General features: G+C 41.4%; 1 protein-coding gene across 1 annotated transcript in view; it reads right to left on the reverse strand.

Annotated features, from left to right (window-relative positions):
- MSL2 (MSL complex subunit 2) overlaps positions 1-17,836 on the reverse strand; it is a 33,060-nt gene extending 15,224 nt beyond the window's left edge. The window contains exon 1 of the mRNA XM_008152909.3: positions 16,489-17,836. Coding sequence (XP_008151131.1) covers positions 16,489-16,630 — 142 coding nt within the window. The 5' untranslated portion in view covers positions 16,631-17,836. The remainder of the gene's footprint in view (positions 1-16,488) is intronic.
- Positions 17,837-19,704: the final 1,868 nt, after the last annotated feature.

The following is a 19,704-nucleotide window of genomic DNA, read 5'->3' on the forward strand; positions in this document are numbered from 1 at the left end:
TCCCACAGCTCCCTTAAGCTGTCCTTCTGTTTTTTAATTGTGTGGGGGTTTTTTGGTTCTCTGATTGAGTGATGTTTTCAACTGTCTTCTAATTCACTGATTTGATCCTCAGCTTCCCCTAACCTGCTGTGTATTCCTTCCAATGTGTTCTTTGTGTTATGTCATTCTTTATCTCAGACTGTTCTTTTTTCATAGTTACTATATCTTTTTTAATACTGTTGAGCATTTTTACCATCATTACTCTGAACTCTGTTTCAGATAAATTTCTTATCTCTGCTTCATTTATCTCTTCTCTGGAGAATTCTCTAGTTCTTTCATTTGGGGGTAGTTTCTTTGTCTCCTCATTTTGCTTGTCTGGGTTTGTGACAGTGTAGTATTAGGTAGGTCCTCTACAGCTCTCAATCTCTAGTGCAGAGCAGTGTTCTGACAATTTGGATCAGGGAAAGACTCAAAGCCTCCAGAGACCACCTCTGTCTACAGACTAGTAGGATTCCAACTTGAATTGCCCCCAGGCCATTGTCCTCAGGTGTAGCAAGAATCTTTTTTCAACTGGGTGGGGAATCGCTTCTGCCTAGAGGCTGTTTCTTTTATAATCTCTTAAGTGGCCTCAGGGCAAGGTGTTTTCCAATAGGGTGTGTCAACTGTCTTCTCCCCAGGCAAGGCAAATGTCTATGTGGGAAAGATGTCCTCCGCTGCAGGAGGGAATGACTCAGCCCAGGAAACTTGGGGTGTCTGCCTTCTGAGCTCTATCCCCGAGTCCCCAGTCCTGGGTTCTGCTCTCACAGCTCCAGTCCACTTCATCCTCCCTCTTCCAGAGCACAAGGTGGGTGGCTCCACAGGGAATTTTTGTGCACTGGCCCTTCTAGAGGATGCCCAAACTTTCAGCTGCCACTCCTGGCAGACAGCACCACACTGCTTTTCACAGCTAGATGTTATGTGGGTACCCTCCTCAGATTTGGTGCTCTCTGCTGGAGAGCCCAGCTTGGGGATTAGATCCCAGAGTTCTCGGTGGCACACCGCTGCCCCCCCTCCCCCCCCCCCCCCCGCCCCAACAGCTGAGATATCTCTCCGGGACTTCAGTTGCTTTCTGTGGGCGCCCAGCCAGCCCTTTCTCACCTCCGCCCCTCCTACCAGTCTCTATGCGGTCTCCACCTTCGGTCCTTGGGTATTAGGGTTCTCTTCTGTGAGTTTTCCGTTGATTATTCAGGAAGCCTTTCCGTTTGTCTGTTGTAATTCCAGCTTGTTCCTGCAGCATCCATCTACTCTGCCACCATTTTTAATCTCCCTGGTAGTTTTCCTCAATCACTTAAGTAAATAATTTCTGGAGCTCAGCTGTATGCCAAGCACTATGCCAGTGATGGCGAACCTATGACACGCGTGTCAGCACTGACACGCGTAGCCATTTCTGATGACACGCGGCCGCATGCCGAGGATGAAACATTTGCTGCTCCTGAAGATGAAACATTTGCGACTAGAGTCTTGGAGTTAGTTTTTTCCTCAAAGTGACACGCTACCCGAGTTATGCTCAGTTTTTTGGCGAAGTTTGACACACCAAGCTCAAAAGGTTGCCCATCACTGCACTATGCCAAACTGCCACTGTCATTTAACACGGGATTCTCCAAACTTTTTTATATCTCAAATATCAGAACCCAAGTTACAGTCCAAAGTTTTCAAACAATAACTAGTAAGATATCTCCTAGATACATATACACATGAAAATAATCTAGGTTCAGCTAAGAACAGAAATGACAACACCACAAAAAGATCGTGTGTGTCACCAAATGGGCACAAACAAAATAACAGTTTTTGGACAATTAAAACACTTCTTTTTAAGCTTGGTTTTTAGTCTTGCAAAACCTGTGCCCAATAGTTTTTTGCAGGTATATGTTGAAGTCTAAACCTCTTAAAAATGTTTTCATTTGGCAAAATTCATGATTATGAGTAGTACTATAATAATAACTTCAAGTCAAAGAAAAATGAATTTTAAATGAAAAAGCCCTCCTAAGAAGACAGCACCATTTTCCTTTTGGTAGGGTTTCATAACCCCGGTCTGTTTTTCTTTTTTAGATTTTTGATTGAGCAGCCCTTAGAATGTATTCCTTTAAACTTCCGCACAAGTTTATTAATAGTAAACCAAAAAGCAAATACATGCCTCAAAAAATCAACAGATCCAAATGACAAATTAAGGTTTCAAAGAAATTAGTAGTTCTCTAAATATTTAAGCAGCTAATTATGCCCTGATCACCTGGATTCCAAAACCAATAAACTGTTTTCTTTATAAAATATCTAGCATAAATAATCATAACAGGAAAATATGCATTTTAATAAAATCTAAGGGAATAATGTGATAGATCTGCATTAATCACAAAAAAATAGTGATACACAGATTATTTTGACCACTTGCCCAAGTCGTTATTTTTTTAAGTTCATTACATCACTTTACACTGTCATATAACATGGGATTCTCCAACCCATGTTAGAGACCAGTCATTAACTAAATATGTATGCCAGAGGAGTGAAGAATGGGGGGTAAAAAAAAATCTGTTCCCAGTGGGGAAAAGGAATACAACTAGTTTGCTGAAAAATGAAAATCAGTGAACGCTGCAACTTTAAAAGTATGAATGTTATTTACTCAAGCCAAACTGTTTACTAAACATCTCAACGGGCTAACGTTTAGAGTTTCTTTAACTTTTATGTCTTTGGTTAACCTAAAACTATGAAAATTACTTCCTGATACTCTCGGTGATATCAATTGTTTATATAAGTTTCTCCAGTCAACTACCACTATAAACTAAAAAACCAAACACTTGCCCTAACCCATTTTTCTCAGTGATTAGAGTGTCTGCCCTTCAGACAGGAGGGTCGATTCCAGTCAAGGGCATGTATCTCAGTTGCAGGCTTGATCCCCAGCCCTGGTCAGGGTGGGTTCGGGAAGCAACCAATTGATATGTATCTCTCACATTGATGTTTCTCTCTCACTTCCACTCTCACTAAAAATCAATGAGAGAAAAAAAAAATATCCTCAGGCGAGGATTAACCAAAAAGTAAAAAATAAATAAAAGATTAAAAAACAACACTCACCACAGATTATTAAATGAATGATGTATACCACTCAGACCACAACATATTCATAAACTCACCATGCCTCATTTCATATTCTAGTAAGAATTAAAATGCCAGACATCATTTATCTTAATAATTATGTAGGGTAGCCCGTAATAGTGTTTTGTGGTTACAGAGCATTTATATAATATTTTATTATTTTCATACTTTCACAAAGCAATGATAGTCTCATTAAAATATTACCAATAAGATAATATAGGCTGGTAAATTAGGCACAATTAATTTGATACATAGTTGAGCATTCAAACATTTACTCAAATCAAAATAAATCTAGATACAAATTTCCCAAACTGGTGTTCCACTGAACCAGAAAGCATTTACAGGTTTGCTTTAATACACTCTCGGAGAGTCATCCCAAAATATATCAGTGTCTTAAAACTGAATACTACACCTGTCAAGAAACTTGCTTAATATGGCACTGCTTAAATTTATTGGCACACTTTTTTTTTAACTGTACTTATTAACCTCACAGTAGGAATATTCTAAGACAGCTATTCCTTTATACAGTCACTATTCTCATCCAAGGGTTAGTATTAGAATCATCTAGGTGACCTACTCCAGAAATGACAATATCTGGAGATTCGGCCCAAGAATGTTTATTAAGATTAAATAAAACTTAAAATGTCACAGCACTGGTGGCTGCTATATGGGACAGCATAGGTTCAGAATATAATCTGACTCTGTTTCCAAACAAAATAGAATAATCAAATTTACTCTCCCATTTGAAATAACCAAAAAAACTGGACAAACAATTGTTTTCAGATATTGAGCAACAGAAAATACAGAACAGTGATCCCTGGGATAGGAAACAAACAAGCTAAGCCTACAACTACCCCAGCTTATGCCTAGAGATAATTTTCAGACTGCAGCACAAGGAAAGAGAGCCCAAACACACCCTGGTGGTCTCCCTAAAATGAGAAGGCAGAGTTGGGAGGCCAAGGCAGTTGGACTTTCAGGGCAGAGTACTAGAGATGAGAAAGCTGCACAGAGAAAGAGCTCCAGTTTTTTAAACCAGGTCCCTTTCAAGTCTTCAGCTGAGTACCGATTAGCATATGCACATGAGGAAACTACCCCAGCCTAAAGAAAGAACACCCAGAAAGGAACAACGTGAAAATCCCAATTTAATTCAGAGGCAACAGAATAATTCCTAATCCCAACACCAAGAGTGAGAAACATAATTCATAAGGCATCAGATTGAATAAGGCATCATCTTGCTCAGTACTGCAGAAAAATTAGCTTCTAAAGGCTGCTTTGGTCCTACCTAATAAAAGCTAAAACAAGCCTCAAAAAGATCAAACTGTCTCCAAGTAACATAACCTCATCCCAAGAACAAAGCTCAAGAATATTTATAGTACAAAAATATCTATCGCCCAACTGGCGTGGCTCAGTGGTTGAGCGTTAACCTATGAACCAGGAAGTCATGGTTCAATTTCCAGTCAGGGCATATGCCCGGGTTGTGGGCTCAATCCCAGGCAGGAGGCAGCCGATCAATGATTCTCTCTCATCACTGATGTTTCTGTCTGTCTCTCCCTCTCCCTTCCTCTCTGAAATCAATAAATATATATATATACACACACACACATATATATACATGTATATATATATGTGTGTGTGTACATATGTGTGTGTGTGTGTGTGTGTGTGTGTGTGTGTATATATATATATTAAAAAAAACACAAAAATACCTATCAACAAATTAAAATTTTATGGACAAGGTAAAAGTCACAATATCCAGCATCCAATCAAAAATTAATAAGCCCAGCTGGTGTGACTCAGCGACTGAGCTTCAACCCAGGAATCGAGGTCACCAGTTCGATTCTGGTCAGGGCACATGCCTGGGTTGCAGGCTCCATCCCCAATAGGGGGCATGCAGGAGGCAGCTGATCAAATTATTCTCTCTCTTCACTGATGTTTCTACCTCTCTCTTCCTTTCCCTTCCTCTCTGAAATCAATATGCAATTAAAAAAATATATATTTTTTTAGCCCTAACCGGTTTGGCTCAGTGGATAGTGTGTCGGCCTGTGGACTGGGGGGTCCCGGGTTCGATTCCGGTCAAGGGCATGGACCTTGGTTGCGGGCACATCCCCAGTGGAAGGTGTGCAGGAGGCAGCTGATCGATGTTTCTCTCTCATCGATGTTTCTGGCTCTCTGTCCCTCTCCCTTCCTCTCTGTAAAAAAATCAATAAAATATATTTTAAAATATATATGTATATTTTTTTAAAGACAAAAAAAATTAATAAGGCATACAGAGAAGTAGAAAAATATCACCCATAAAAAGCCAAAAAAACCAAACAGCAGCATAACCTAGAAATGATAGATGAATTAGGGCAGAACATTAAAAATTAAACTTAAAACTATAGTGCAGGTGTTCAAAATTGTTGTATGCACTTAATAACAGAGCTTCAAAATACATGAAGCAAAAACTGTTAAAACTCCAGAGAATTTGACAAAACCAAAATTATAATTAAGAGATTTCAACACCTCAAAGACAAAACAAATAGGAAATCAGTAAGGATAGAGAAGATTTGAACACTAACAAGCAACTTGTGAAAATGTTTTCATTGACCAGAAACATTGTGAACCAACAACTGCCAAACAAGTAAAGCAATCCTGATTTTTATCCAGGTAAGAAGGGTTCACAAAATAATTCAAGATCCCAACAGTAAAATTTTATGGTTCAAAAGTGTCCAGAGTACAAGAGACCTTACAAAATTCTCTACTTCTAAGGATTACAAATCCAAATGTCTAGAGGGCCGTGTTGGTGAAGTTTCTTTCTTTCCCTCCCCCTCTCCCCCTTTCTTTCTTTCTTTCTTTTCTTTTCTTCCTTTTCTTCCTTCCTTCCCTTCCTTTCCTTCCCTCCCGTCCCTTCCCTTCCTCCCTCCCTTCCTTTCCTACCTCCCTTACCTCCCTCCCTCTTCCTTCTCTTCCTTCCCTCCCTCCCTCTCTCCCTTCCTTCCTTTCTTGTGACAAAGGCGGGGAGGGACCCAAGGGCAAACTGCAGAGGATTTACTTACCTCCACCCCCAAAAGGGAGAAACCCCCTCTCAACTACCCTCAATGATGCCATGTCATGAGGGAGTGTACACCCACTGATGCCAGACCTTACAGTTTTCTAGGAGGTGCCTAAAATCTGGATTTTTATATGAAGGCTAGATTTTAAAACTTTGGCCAACAAACTTAATATTTTTATCAAGCTAATAAAATGCCTGGGGGCCCTAGCTGGTTTGCCTCATTGGACAGAGTGTCAGTCAGCCTGCAGACAGAAGGGTCAAGGGTTCAATTCCTCATAGCAATGTTTTTGTCTCTCCCCCTCCATCCCACTCTCTCTAAAAAAATCAATGGAAAATATCTACGGGTGAGAATTAACAACAACAAAGAGCCTGGGGGCCTAATTCACAACCAAATCTCTGCTTTAGTCCAATAAAATGAAACTAAGATAAATTAATTTGTTCAAATTATCAAGGCAGACAATACCATCTGGCCACAACTAAAACACTGTGGACATGGACACAAAGGTTCCACTTTTAGAAGAAATTGAATCCAGTGTGCTCCCAGGACAGGTACTTAGTGATGTCTACCTTCTCAGAGAAGATATGAAAACTCTTCCAATAGTTGAAAAGGTAAAATTTTATCAAAGGCTTTTTCAATTGTTCCAGAGGACAAAAAAAAAAAAAAAAGAGTAGGAGACTTGGGTAAATTGGAAGTAAGAACTTTCTAAAGAAACCAACTTTTCTAAAGAAAAAAAAAAGTTATCAAACAATGATATGGCTATTCTGCAGAGCAGAATTTAGCTCCCTAACCCAGAAGTATTCAGAAAAGGCTTGGATGAACTTTCAGTATTACAGAAAGAATTCTTTGATGTGAATAAATAGTTGTATGATATATGATCCTTTCTGCCTAAGGCGTTATAAATTCTCATCATGAAGAATAACCTAGTAAATATCTTCCTTGTAAAGACCTATGTAAAAATTGAGCTGGTTAGCTCAATGACACCATATAGAGATCCCCGAGTCAGCCCACAGCTTCTGGTAAATATGACATAGTTATATCCTATGTCATATCCTGAATATGTTCAGTCACAGGCTGGACAACCAAATGATTAACTGTAGAGAGGATTCAGAAATCCATCACAAGGATACCTGAATTGGAATGCCACTTTCTAATCCTAAATTCCTGTATTATATATGGCCAGAGTCCTAGATATCAGAACATTAGGCAGAGATTTGAATGTCAAGGGAAAGACTATTTAGGAGGATTGGTAGGGGGTTGAAAGTCCTTAGGTTGTTATACTCTGAACTCACACCCCCACTTTAGATATACCTTTAAATATTATATAAAGAATCACTTCTCAGCGTTTTGGCTAAGATTAAGTATAAATATTATATAAAGAATTTTAAAACCATTCAACTTTTCCAGAAAACATAACTGATTTCCAAGGTATAGACGAGGCAACATTTTAAGTGCACATTTTCTGTAGGTTATAACAAAGAAAATAGACAAATTTAACTGATAAGACAACTAAAATCAGCACACACAAAATACACTGGGTGTAAAACTAGATTAAAACAGCTTGAAAAAAACAGATATTCCAACTCTGCAAAGATTCAAGATCTCTGGAGTAAAAGGGTAATGAATGAAAATTCTGCTAAATTATTATGGACAAGTCGGAACAAGAAAAAGATGAGAAAATAGCCAGATATACAGTAATTAAGGTGAAAAAAAATCTATTCCTGACAAGGGAACAAAAATAATAATAATCTTTAAAAGAGAAAAAAGGAGTAAGAGTTTGAAATTAAATGGACAAGAAGACAAAAGTGACTCCTGGACACAAAGAAAAATGTAAGAAATTAGAAGAAGAATTTTGAAATATCACTTTTTAAAATAAAAGATAAAATTTAGAAAGTACATCAGAACTTGCAAAAACAAATTTAATTGAATCATACATAAAAGTAGCTCAGTGGACTCTGAGGGATATGTCAATACAATAAGGCATTAATCAACAAATGATGGCGTGCTATAAATATTATCAATATAATATGAGTGCTCGTATGAAGAAAACAAGGAATGCAAAGAGAACTGGATGTTCAAATTAATTTGAGGGACTGATAACCACAACCCCAAGACTCAGAAGATATGTTGTTACACTATATCAAATAATATATAAAATTATTTTAAAATCAAAGTTTCCAGGGAAGGGCATAAAATAAAAATTTTTAGATTATTTTTTATGCTTTCCTAATCATAATTTCCAATATTTCTCACCCCTAAGCACCAATCACCATCACATTATTCGACATTATCTCATCCTTCTCTTTATTCTCCTTAGGCCCACACCTGAACTGCTCTAATTTCTATCTTAACTGCAATCTCTCCCAAAATCTACACCAAATTGCTAAATCCTTGAAGAATATTTTAATTGGGCTGTCCCTATATTATTTCAAACTAGCCTACCTAAATTCTTCATGTCCTTCTAAACTTCATTTCTAATATGAACTTTTGACTCCTTCAATTTTTCCCATGCATCTGTATTCAATTGCCAGGTTTTGTCAGTTCTTAAATATAATTCAAAACATTTTATCAAGTATATGCTATGCGAAAGCACTGTGCTAGATATGTTTATAAATTTTAGAATAGGAAATGTCTCATTTAATCTATTCATAGTGAGGCCCTGGCCAGTGTGGCTCAGTTGGTTGAGCATCATTCTGTGCACCCAGAGGTCACTAGTTCAATTCCTGTTCAGGGCACATGCCTAGGTTGTAGGCTCCATCCCCAGTGGAGGAGGGGGATGGAGGAGAGTGCAGGAGGCAGCCCAGATTAACGTTTCTCTTTCTCCCTTCCTCTCAATACAAACATATTTTTTTAAAGTCTATTTATAGTGAAATATGACAAAGTATATATATATATATAGTACACATCAAAGAATTAAAGTGTTATGATAACCATAAGCAAGACAAAAATTTCCCTTAGCATTATCTATGTTGTTCCCTTACCACTGCCATCACTATTCAGTAATCAATCCCAAATCAATCTTTTCTAAAACAGAATTTAAATTACATCCCTCTACTACTTAAAATGATGTTTCTCAAATGCTTACAACAATGATTTGCAAATCCCCTGCCCCATATCAAGATTGAGGGGGGGGGGGTGTTAAAATGAAGATTCCAAGGCACTCAAGGCACCACCCACAGAAATTGCAATTCAATCAGTCTGATGTGATAATTGGGAATCTGAATTTTAACAAGCCCTTTAGATTATATTTGATTTTGGCAGCCTATAAAAGACTCTTTTTTAAAAAATATTTATCAACTTTAGAGAGAGAGAAATGGGGAAAGGGGAGAGAGAGCAAGGAGAGAGAAACATCAATTTGTTGTTCCACTTATTTATGCATTCATTGGTTGATTCTTCTATGTGCCCTGACCAAGATTGAACCCACAACCCTGTCGAATTGGGACAATGCTCTAACCAACTGAGCTACCCAGCCAGGACTAAAACACACTTTGAAAAAAAGAAAAGAAAAACCCATCTACAAAATAAATGTCAAATTCCTTAGCCTGGCATTAAAGGTCCCCACACAAAAGGCTCCTGAGTAACCACTATACTGCAAGGGGTCTCTCTCCTTCATGGAAATAAACTTGCTTTTCTGCAACCTCAACAAGCCAACTGTTCTCTTCATCAAGCCTTACTGAAAATGAGCAACTAACTGCACCATTCCTCTTGGTCCCACTCAAGCTCCATACTTCCTAGATCTCAAACTGAAACAATTTCTCCTGCCTAATTCTACATCCCATACAGCCAGCCTTGAACCATTATTCAAACTATTATTAACTTTTTAGAACGAATTTTTACAGTACTAAAAGGGGAACTGTAAAAAGGAGATTTTTCTTAGGAAAAGAAACCAAACAAATGGTTAAATTAATGTGTGAAATAAAAGAAGTGTATCTACCAGGCAAATTACTACTGTTCCTCTTTACCAGCCCACTAGATAAATGCTCCCTAAAGAATTCTTCCCGTATCAGAGAGAACAGGTGAACTTAAGTCCCCCCCCCAAAAAAAAAACTGGTAAACCAAACTCTGCTTTAACACCAATCAGATGTCCTTAAACGATGTTCAGAACAGCTATTCAAAAACAAATTATATGAAGGGAAATATTCATTTATGGATAATTTCTAAAATTTTTACATATGCAATAAAGTTAATTTATAAATGGTTCTATGGGATTAATAAAAACGTAGTAAGTGAAATAAGTTTTCAAGATAAAAAATAATAGTGATTCACCCTGGCCAGGTGAATCTCTATGGCTCAATTGGTTGGCGTGTCATCCCATCTACCAAGAGGTTGCTGGTTCGATTCCTGGTCAGGGTGCATACCTAGGTTTCAGGTTTGATCCCCAGTCAGGGCACGTGCAGAAGGTGAGCAATCAATGTTTCTCTCTCTCTCCCTCTCCCTCTCTCCCCCCTTCATTCTCACTCTCTCTTTTTTCCCCTCTCTCTAAAATCAATAAGCATATCCCCCAGTGAGGATTTAAAAAGAAAAGGCTGGTGATTCCTCAAGATGATATACAAATGACCAACAAGCATATGATCAATGTCACTATAGAAATGCAAATCAAAATCACAATGAGGTATCACCTCACACTCATTAGAATGGCTACTATCAAAAAAATATTTTGCCTGGCCAGTGTGGTCAGTGGTTGAGCATCAACCTATGAACCAGGAGGTCACAGTTCAATTCCTGGTCAGGACAAATGCCCTGGTTGCAGGCTAGATCCCCAGAGTGGGGTGTGCAGGAGGCAGTCGATCAATGATTCTCTCTCTCTCTCTCCCTCTCTGAAATCAATAAAAATATATTTTTTAAAAACTTCTTTTTTAAATAGAAAATATAGCATGGTCAGTATGACTCAGTGGTTGAAGGTCCACTCATTCCCAGTCAAGGCACATGCCCGGGTTGCTGGCTCGATCCCCAGTAGGGGGAATATAGGAGGTAGCTGATCAATGACTCTCTGATCATTGATGTTTGTATCTCTCCTCCCATCCCCTCCCTGAAATAAATTTTAAAATATAAATGAAAAAAATAAAAAAAAAAAATAAATAAGTAAAAACAAAAAAATAAATGTTTTTGAAATACATATCTTTATTGATTTCAGAGAGGAAGGGAGAGGGAAAGAGAGATAGAAACATCAATGATGAGAGAGAATCATTGACTGGCTGCCTCCTGCATGTCCCCTACTGGGGATCAAGCCCACAACCTAAGCATGTGCCCTTGACCAGAATCGAACCTGGGACCCTTCAGTCTGCAGGCTGACACTCTATCCACTGAGCCAAACCAGCTAGGGCCAAAAAATAAATTTAAAAAAATTGCATGTGTTCACTTAACCATCAGAAATTCAGGTTTAAAAAAAATGATTAAGATGGCAAATTTTAGCCCTAGCTGGTTTGGCTCAGTGGATAAAGCATCAGCCTGTGGACTGAAGGGTCTCGGGCTCGATTCCGGTCAAGGTCATGTACCTATGTTGTAGGCTCAATCTCAGGCAACCAATCAATGTTTCTCTCTCACATTGATGTTTCTCTGTCTCTCCCCCTCCCTTCTACTCTCTCTAAAAATCAATGGAAAAGATTCCGTGGGTGGGTATTAACAAAAAAACAAACAAACAAACAAAAAAGATGCCAAATTTTATATTATTATGTGTTTACTAACAATAAAAAATTTTAACTGTAGTGATTTTAAATAGAAGAAAAATAAAATCTTAAGTATCAAATGAACTTGTGGCTTGAGAAAAATATAAAATATTAATGTAACATATAATTATTCAAATGGCCTTTTAATTTAGATGTATAAACTTGTAAGTCCTCAAATAATATAATAAATTTGATCTGTAGAATCAAATCCTGTTAGAGTTGGATGTGTAGTTTGCCCGGCTGGTGCGGCTCAGTGGATTGAGCATCATCCCATGAACCAAGCAGTCCCGGGTCCCATCAGGATACATGCCCAGAATGTGGACTAGATCCCCAGAGGGGGGGCGTGCATGAGGCAGCTGATGTTTCTATCTTTCCCTCTCCCTTCCTCTCTAAAAATTAATAAAAACATATTAAAAATAAATAAAAGAAGTGTAGTTTACAATAAGACACTTCAAACTATATGTCCAAATTCCAGTTAAGAAGATTCTTACTATTTATAAATTATTTGTTCTGTCAAAACCAAAGTTAATTCCAATATTCCACACTGGAAGAGATTCTTAAGGTCATCTATCTACTCTACTAATTCCAGGGGGATGGGGTACAAACAATGACAAAAGAGAAAAATAAGGAAAGTGAAGGTAGTTGTTCAGAAAGCTAAATCTATTTGGTTTTAAGGCAAATACTTTGAGAGCATATCCTTCCTACTTGAAACTTTATCTTTTTAATAATTTCATCCATTCAACAAGTTAAGCCAGTAACTGATAGGTTCTGGGCTACCACAGTAAACAAAACAAGCAAGGCTCTCACCCTCAGGGAACCAACCACATACCTACCTAAAAGATAGGGTTTTTGTCTTTAAGTCCTTTCACATTCAAAGCAAAAACTTGTTTAGTCTATATCACCCTATGTGTCTCAATGAGAAACACTAATCTCCAGCCCCTCCTCATTTTGTAAATGAAAAATTGAATGTCTAGAAGGTCCAAAAATACTAAGTAAATCCAAAGGCAAAACCCCTTCGTTCCTAGACTCTATAATTAAAACACCGGGAGCCCCAGTGTGGCTCAGTTGGTTGGAACATTGTCTCAAGCACCAGAAGGTCCCAAGTTCGATTCCCGGTCAGGGCACATACCTAGGTTGTGGGTTCTATCTCCAGTCAGGGAATGTATAGGAGGCAACCAATCCATGTTAGTCTCTCACATTAATGTTTCTCTCTATCTCTCCCCCTCCCTTCCTCTCTAAAAAAAATAAAAACACCAGGAAAATATTCATGTGCCTGAGTAGAGATTTGATCCTGATTACTTTACAGGACTCCAAATGTCTCAGAAAGTTAGTTTTCCATTCAACACATCCTTCCAACTCTAACAGGATTTGATTCTACATATAAAACTTGTTATATTACTTGAGGGCTTACAAGTTTAATAAAAAACTTTAAATCCCTAGGACAGAATTTATCAAGTTCCATGCCATTAAAAAAAGAAAAGAAATTATACTTCCTGGTACATGATAAAGCATGTCCTAACATTTAGAGCAAGGGGGAAAAGCTGACACAAAAAGTAGTAGCCACTATAATTTCTGTTTTGTGGCCTAGAAAGTACAGTAATTCTCTGGAGCAATATTCCATTCACCTGAAGCTTCAGAATGTTTAAATACACAAGGCAATTGAAAAAACAAAACAGTGATAATCAGCTAATTTACATTTCAAACAACAACAAAACCTGAAGTTCCAGAGAATAGTCTAAGTTTGACAGTAATTGACATGACAGTTCAGTCTCTTCTCTCACCTCCTCCTCCCTCTACTTCTGCACAGGAGTGGGATATTAAGTACATAATATGTGCCAGACACCAAGTCCATAGACTTGTTCTCATAGGGTCAAAAGGTTTTTCCCCACTAAAAAGCCCACATATAACAAATTTGGAGAAACAAACTTGAAGGTATAATCATCCTCCCTTTGTAGATAAAGGAAATTGAGGCAAAAACTTAAAGCAATTTGTCTACACATAAGCAAAACCAAGATTTGAACCTAACTGCAAAGTTTGTAAGCCTTTTCCTTTCCCTCCCTCACCTCCTCTCACTTTCTTCCTGAGTCTCATAAACACCTACATGCAAGTCATTGCTAAGAGAGAAAGGATAAGACAAGAGGAACACAAAAATGTACAAAAACAGTATTTTCCCTAATGTATCAGAAGAATGTTATAAAAACTGCACTGACAAAAAAATTAAAATAAAATAAAAATTGCACCGAAAGAGTTTTAAGTGCCTATGACTGGAACAAAGGGTTACAGAGGTTCAAAGGACAAAGAGAACTTTTTACTGGGAAAAGAGGAAAATATAAGGCATGTATGTATGTTTGAAAAGCCAAAAAATATCAACCTGGCTGAAGCAGAGCAATTATGTAAGAGAGCAGTTGAATACAGGCTGAAAAGGTAGGATTGGGTCAGATGTTGGAGAGCCTGTTGAAACAAACTCCCTATTTACAGCATGCAGCAAGACAGAATTACACTTTACTTTTACTTATCTTCATGAAGGAAAATTGCACATGCCCTAGAATCGAATGAGTTTATGTTTTTCAACTAAGACAGCCTAGGTAGCACCTGATACAAAGTTTATTAAATGCTGGATCTGAATTCCAATAACTGATTTTTCCCCCTATCTATTGATAACCACAGACTACATTGGGGGGGGGGGGGGGCCTGAAGCTACATCCAGATTGCTGAAATTTTAAGCCAACTACTCAGTTACAAGGAAGTAGAATCCACAAATCTTTTCCATAGAATGCAGGGGAAGAGAAAGTGAACAAGAAGAAATAATTACAAAGCTCCACTTGTCAGAAAAATTCCCTTGTGTTGCCAAGACTGGTTTTAAAAAATATTTAAAAACGACACTTGGGGACTCTTTAAATATAGTTTCATCTTCAATGGCAAATTTTTAAAAAATCCAGGTTAGAATCTGGGGAAATGTTCAATTAGACCACAACTATCCTGAAGCTACTGATAAAAACTTAAAATCCAAGCATCTACACAATTCAAAAGTACCATTCTCTCCCTCCCCCCCGCCCCCGCCCACTTATAGAGTTAAATCCCATCTACCTAGTAAAAAGGAGAGTCATCAGATCTTCAAGTGTTACCTGGATAACATCACTCTCTACTGCTGTTCTATCTAGCAGGCCAAGGTGGGCTGCCCTATGCCCTCTCTTCATCCCTACTATCATTACCTCAGCAATCCACCCCCCAAACCTCAAAGAATGGTTTGTGGATAAGAAAGATAGAGCAGCTGCATTTCCTCAGTCCACAAACTATCAAAAGCTGTTAAAATTTAAAAAAAAAAAAAAAAAGCACTCCGGGAAACTTGAAACCAATCAAATTCTAATGCTTACATTAGTAAAATTTAAGCTGAAAGGAAACTTTGAATCTAGCCCAAAACTCATTTTTTTATATTAAGAAACTGCCCAGAGCAGTTAAGTGATTTGCCCAGAGCAAGCGATTCTCTATAAAGTTGTTAAGAGTCACCAGTCACAGTAGAATTTAATCACATTCTAACAGAGTTAAATTTTTATGAGATTAAGTACCTGGTGTGCAAAAAAACAATCTTCACCTCTTCTGCACTCCTTTAGTGCCTTCCCCCAGAGCTATACAGAAAATGCTAGATGAATCTCCAATTAAAAATCACAAAATTACTCTTCTTTATCTAATTTAAGACAACGTGAAAGCCTAAAATGCCTAAATTTCTGAAATACTGACTAAACAAGTGAGTGGACCAACGAAACCTCAAAATATGTGTCGGAATAAGAATACGAAGTGGAGTATATTACTGCTTTTTTGGCCAGCTGCCCTTTCCTTTGTATTATCGTTTTCATCGTGTCTTTTTTTTTGGGGGGGGGGGGGGGGGGGGGGAGGAGAGGTAATAGTTATTATATGTGCACAGTTAATCCAAATTATCACTTTTGAGAAACTTCGACTTATTAGACAACTTAGCATATCTCCATCTCTCAAAAATAACTTGAAAATATCCTCCCCACCACACTATTTTTTAACAAAAATACCTAAAATCACCCTCTACCAGGCCACAAGGTATTAAAGCCACAAAATAAGAAACGTAATCCTGTAAAAACCCCACTAGCTAAAAAGTACTTAGTACCCCATCAAGTATTCCCTGGCTCACTGTTTACCGTCCAACTGTCAAAGCATTTGTGGAAGAACCTGGGGGAAAGTTCCGCACCGAGCTCACTAGCTGTGGGCGCGTCACATTATACCAGCACCCACACATACATCACACACACCAGTTTGGGGAAATGCAAACACGCCACATGTACATGTTTTAACCAGGTTTAACTAAGCTAGGTATTAAATCAACTCTTGTACCGAAGGTTAAAAAAAAAGGCAGCAGTATACGTGCATATTTCACGTCAGTTAAAAAAACCATCATCAGAAATGCTAAGGAAATGACCTAAGGTGAAATAAACAGTTTCAAACGTTCAGACCGCTGTACAAAGCGGTTTGGAAGGATTCCTTCTGAAATGCCGGGTGAAAGTCCTTTGGAGTTTCAAAACTAATGGCTGTATACGACTGCACAAATAACAAAAGCTTAATAACACAAACTACCATGTCCTCGAACCGTTCCTGTTACCACTGCCCAAAGATATTTTTAAAAAAAGACACACAAGCTAAAAAGGGAACAATAAAAGGCGTCTCACCGCAAACACAGCACGAGAGGGACTGTCGGAAGTAAGGCAGGAGCCTGTTAATCTCGGTAAACGCCTTGGGGTCTCCGGGGTCGTAGTTGAGCACTAGGCGGCTCGCGGAAATGTAGAGAGCAGTAGCATTCACGGGGTTCATTGCAGACACTTCGACACCGTTGGCTCCCGGTTGAAAAAAAATTCCGGATCCAACTTTGTGAGCAGCCTGGGAACAATGGCGAATTTGCAACAACTCGGAGGAAATCGGAGCAGAACCACTGGCCCAAGTAGTCACCAAAATCCGTGCAAGTTTGCGAGGCTGAAGCAATCCTCCCACACATGGGGCCTCGGCGCCCCTCCTCCGTCCCTGAGACTTTGCAGTTGAAAAATAATAGTAGAGAAACCAGCGTTCGAGTTTGTCCCAGGCGGCCGCGGGGCGCAGAACGTGGCGGCTTCGGGGCTCGGGCCGCGACTCGGGGTTCAGTCTAGCCCCGCGGCTCGGCGGGCGGCCTTCGCTCGAGCTGCATCTCCGGACGCGGAGGTATCTCCTCGGGTCGCGCAGGGCGGGAGCAGGACCCGGCCCGGTCCAAGGGGCGGGCACGCTTCTCACCGGCTGCGGGGCCCCCTACTCCATCACGGCGCCCGGAGCGGAGGCAGCGGCGACAGCAAGGACGACAGCTCCGGGGTCAGCTTCCTCGATCTAGTGCCCGAAGCCGCGGCGGCTACGAAGGTTGCTGTTGCGGCTGGCCGAGGCCGCCGCCGCTCTCTCCATATCGGACGCGGGGCCCGGACGGTGCCTGGCTCTCCGCCCCGGCGATTAGAGCCCCGCTGTTCCAGGAGGTGCCGAGGCGGGAAAGTCCGTCCCGCACCCGACAGGGGAGGGCCGGGGAGGAAGTTCGCGGGCCGGCGGCTGCGGAGCAGCGGCGGGAGGGGGCGGGGAGCAGGCCCAGTCGGGCCGCGGCGGCGCCCCTCGCTCCTTAGTCGCTCACTCCCGAGGTCACCAGGCGCAAGCGCCGCCCCTCACTGCCCGGCCATCTTCTCCGCGCTGCACACACGGACACCGCCTCCGCCAAGCACGACGGCCGCCGCCGCCCACGGAGCCCGCCCGGCCGCGGCAGAGGCGAGCGCTCACACAGCCAGGCCCGCCGCCGCCCAGCGCACACAGCAGGCCCCGCCGCAGGCCCCTCCCCCCGCGCCTCGCCGCCCTCACCCCGACTCCACGCGCCACTCTAGCTCGGTAGGGCCCGGGTTGCTGCGGCCTGAATGGATCCTGCGGGCTGTGCGGTGCCCCAAGCCCTGCCGGAGACGACGACCGTTACCCCAACGGGCAAAGCCACTGTCATCCCCGAGACTCCCCCGCCGCCGTCGTCGCTGGCGCTCGCACGCATGCGCAGAGCACACTCTCTCCCTCCCCCCCCCCCCTTCCCCCGCCCTTTCCTTTCCCTTCGCTTCCCTTTTCCCCTGCTTCTCCCAGAGCCCCCTCCACGCCCTCCCGGAGCTGGCGGCCCGCTCAGCGCGTGCGCATTCCACCGCCCAGCCCCAGCGCCTTTCGCCCTTAACGCGTGCGCTTTGACCGCCCACCCAGAAAACCGGATAAACACATCAGCCAGCTCGCGCCAGCCCCTCCCGCTGCCAACCCACCCCGGGCTCACGGCGCATGTCAGGCTCCCCGCACAGAGCATGCTCGGAGAGAGCCGCCCGCTCTTCCCGCCCCCGCCCCCAGGCGCTCTCAAATTCCCTCTCCCAAGCGTGTGGGCTGTGGTGAAGCCTCCGCCAGCTGAGCCATCCTTCCCCGGTATGGGCGGTGGGCTTCCCGCACTACACGGCTTCCTCCGCGCCCGCCAAGAGCTCAGGCCCGGCCAGGTAGCGCCATGGGACGCTCCGCCCAGGCTCCTGCTCGGCCTCTCTTCACCCCGACTGACCGCACTACGAGAGTATAGCCTCGCACAGCCCCGAGTCCCGCCCCCGCGGCCTTTATCCCGGAACAGGGCTCCTGGACCGGCGAAAGGGCGCTGCGGCGGCTCGCCGGTACTCGCCCCGTCGGGAAGGCGGGCCGCAATCGACGTGGCTGCACGCCCGGAGGCTTTGGGCGGCCTTGGCTAGGGCTGAGGTCTCGAAGGCCCCGGCCAGCCATCTGCAGGCTGCGGGCCCGGACCCGAGGCCCTCTCCCCCAGCCGGAGCTGGGCTTCCCACAGCCTCTGGTGCTGGGAGTCAGGCGGGAGGGAGGGAGCCGCCTGGCCTTACACAGGCGCCAACCAGGACCGCATGGAGCTCCTAATGCCACAGTCCAGTTTGAAAAGAAATGAACCCCTTTTTTAGCTCCGGTGACAGACCTAGCCCTTCTATGTAAATCAATATCTTAAGAATCCATGCTCCTGCTTTAGAACGAACCCAAATCCTTAAAAGTAGTATCTGTTTTTAAACAAGCTTTTGCCTTATGGGTTGTTTTTCTGGGGGGGGGGGGGTTGTTTGTTTGTTTTTCAAAAGACTAAGGACTCTGAGATTAAATAAATGAACATCTAACTTCACCTGATTCCCTTCCGCTGTAAAAGTACAAAACCTTTGACTAGCACAAGTAGAAACAGCATAGGAACCATTTCTTATCTCTGGACATACATACCAACGTTGTTCAGCATAATTTTTTGCACGTAGTAGATGCTCTGCAAGTTTACAAAATGAAATGTATAACGTAAGTAAATCTTTTGTGGCACAAATACATGTTAGTTTTAGGGTCTTGTCACTTAGAATAGAAATCAATAGTTAAGAGATTGAGGGAACCTGTATAAACCTCTGATGTATAAGTTCTACTACCATTGAAAACAGATTTTCTTTATAAGGCCTAGCATATTATGAACAATTAAGTATTAAGCAATAAGGACTAACTTCCTAGTTTTGTTACGCAACAAAGCAGATATTAAAGTTGAGCAAAATATATTTGGTTGTCTTGTATCTGGAAAACGGCAAATATCCTAAAATGCACTCTCTTAAAATCCCCATCTTCCTTTTTTTTTTTTTTATAAAAGATTTTTTCTAAGCTCCTCTTCAAATAAAAATGTTATAGTATACATGTCTATTTTTATTCCAAATTCTAAGGTCTTCTTCCACAACACACAGGTTGTTCTTTCCCAAAGGAGCAGCAAGAATAAAATAATCAGCACCGTTTTCTATTCAGGCAGCATAAATTATCAGTCACCCCAGAAAAGTGATTACTTGCAGGATCTTAACCTTGCTGAT

Source organism: Eptesicus fuscus, chromosome 18, assembly GCF_027574615.1.
Source record: "Eptesicus fuscus isolate TK198812 chromosome 18, DD_ASM_mEF_20220401, whole genome shotgun sequence".
Lineage (NCBI taxonomy): Eukaryota > Metazoa > Chordata > Mammalia > Chiroptera > Vespertilionidae > Eptesicus > Eptesicus fuscus.